The sequence below is a fragment of the Branchiostoma floridae genome, chromosome 14 (genome assembly GCF_000003815.2).
Source record: "Branchiostoma floridae strain S238N-H82 chromosome 14, Bfl_VNyyK, whole genome shotgun sequence".
NCBI classification, from domain to species: domain Eukaryota; kingdom Metazoa; phylum Chordata; class Leptocardii; order Amphioxiformes; family Branchiostomatidae; genus Branchiostoma; species Branchiostoma floridae.
The window spans coordinates 9,404,092-9,405,745 of record NC_049992.1 but is presented as its reverse complement, the minus strand read 5'-3'; the positions used below and the strand labels follow the sequence as shown (position 1 = coordinate 9,405,745).

The window sequence follows — 1,654 nt, the reverse complement described above, 5'->3', positions numbered from 1 at the left end:
GGAAGATAGGAAACGATTCCATTGACAGTTTTTTTGGCTGTTGAAGCACTTCAGGCCACAGTTGCAGAACAGATGATGATACCGCATACATGGAATATCCACCTGAATTGAAAAGTAGACTATAATAATAAGAAAGTTTTTTCAGTTTTATTGATCTGTAAGATAACGTAATTCTCTTGTGAAAACGTGCTTTTTCCTGATGCATTGTTTCGTTGACAGGTTACTGTGCTGAACCACTCAGTCCAGATCCACGCCGGCGACACGCCTGAGGTGGATTGCCACACCGCCCACGAAGCCTGCAAGTTTGCCGAGCTGAAGGAAAAGATCGACCGTCGTTCCGGCAAGGTTCTGGAACGAAACCCCGCGTTCCTCGAGTCTGGAGATACGGCCATCGTCCAGATGATCCCCTCCAGGCCCATGTGTGTGGAGGCCTTCTCTGATTACCCGGCCCTGGGTCGCTTCGCAGTGTGCGACATGAATTCGAAGCAGACCGTGGCTATCGGCATCATCAAGTCCGTGACGAAGGCCGGGAAGACTACCGAGGCTGCTGGCAAGAAGGAGAAGTAATGGTCGCTTCACTTTACTCCGCCTTCCGTCACAGCCACGGATGGATCCATGATGTACACAGGAGCTTCCAACAAGGTCAAACCTACCCTGGGAGCCAGACAGGACCGGGTAGCTAGCGAGTTTTGTCCGGGGTCCCAAGGCAGTCAGCCCTCCGATCTCACATTAGCGCTCCAGGGAGTTTAAGGAGTTATCGCAGATGGACCTAATCGGGCTTAAACTCCCCGGGTGCTAATAGGAGATCGGGCGGGCCTGACTGTCTTGGTCCACCGAATAAACTGTCCTAGCTGCCCGATCCCGGCTGGCTCCCATAGGTCAAACCAGAAGCATTTTGTTTAAGAATCGTAGCTTTTGATTCAGCCGACAACGATTCCATAGCCAAAAAGCTTCACCGTAAGCACTAAGCTGACCATCGTAAGGTGAGGGTCTTAACTCGAGTTATGAATCTATCTAGCTTCCTTTTCTATGTATCTTTGTTAGCTTGAAGGTACAATGGTCCAATATAATATGTTTTAACTACTTTGAATTCGTAAACTGGCAAGTCATGTGTCCCTACTTTTATCATAAGTAAAAGACGTGGATTGTAACGAGGTGGAGTAAAGAGAGAAGTTCAGAACCGATCTGTAAACGTGGCTACAAGTTTCACGTGCATTTGTGGTGCCTCCATGGTTGAAGTTTCTTTTCTAGTATTATGATTTTCTCCATTGGTATCTTAAGCTAGGGGCACAACCCGCCGTACTTGCAACTGCGTGGTGTCCACGTGCCAAAACGTGGCCAATGGCACAGAGATTGTACGTTGTAAGCACGTACATCTCACTTACCACTTGCGCAACGAACGATGCACGCAACCGGCTCACGGCCAGGCGTGTCGTGCAGACCACATACGTGTAGTACTTACACCTTAGCTTGCGCAACCGTGCGAGAGACGTGCGTTATACTCCCTCCCTGATCTTGCCAGTCCTTCCCCACGTTTTCGGAAAAACGTGGCGGACGTGACCTCTCCAAAAAACGTATGGACAAAAAGCACGTATGGCGGGTTGTGCCCCTAGCTTTAGAGTAAAAGTCACCATCACCTTCCATTGTTGTGTGT

At 49.2% G+C, this 1,654-nt stretch overlaps 1 protein-coding gene across 1 annotated transcript in view; it reads left to right on the top strand.

The window, feature by feature from the left end:
- Positions 1–727, top strand: part of LOC118430092 (elongation factor 1-alpha 2-like) — a 6,191-nt gene extending 5,464 nt beyond the window's left edge. The window contains exon 2 of the mRNA XM_035840802.1: positions 220–727. Within this exon, the coding sequence (XP_035696695.1) occupies positions 220–567 (348 nt within the window). The 3' untranslated portion in view covers positions 568–727. The remainder of the gene's footprint in view (positions 1–219) is intronic.
- Positions 728–1,654: the final 927 nt, after the last annotated feature.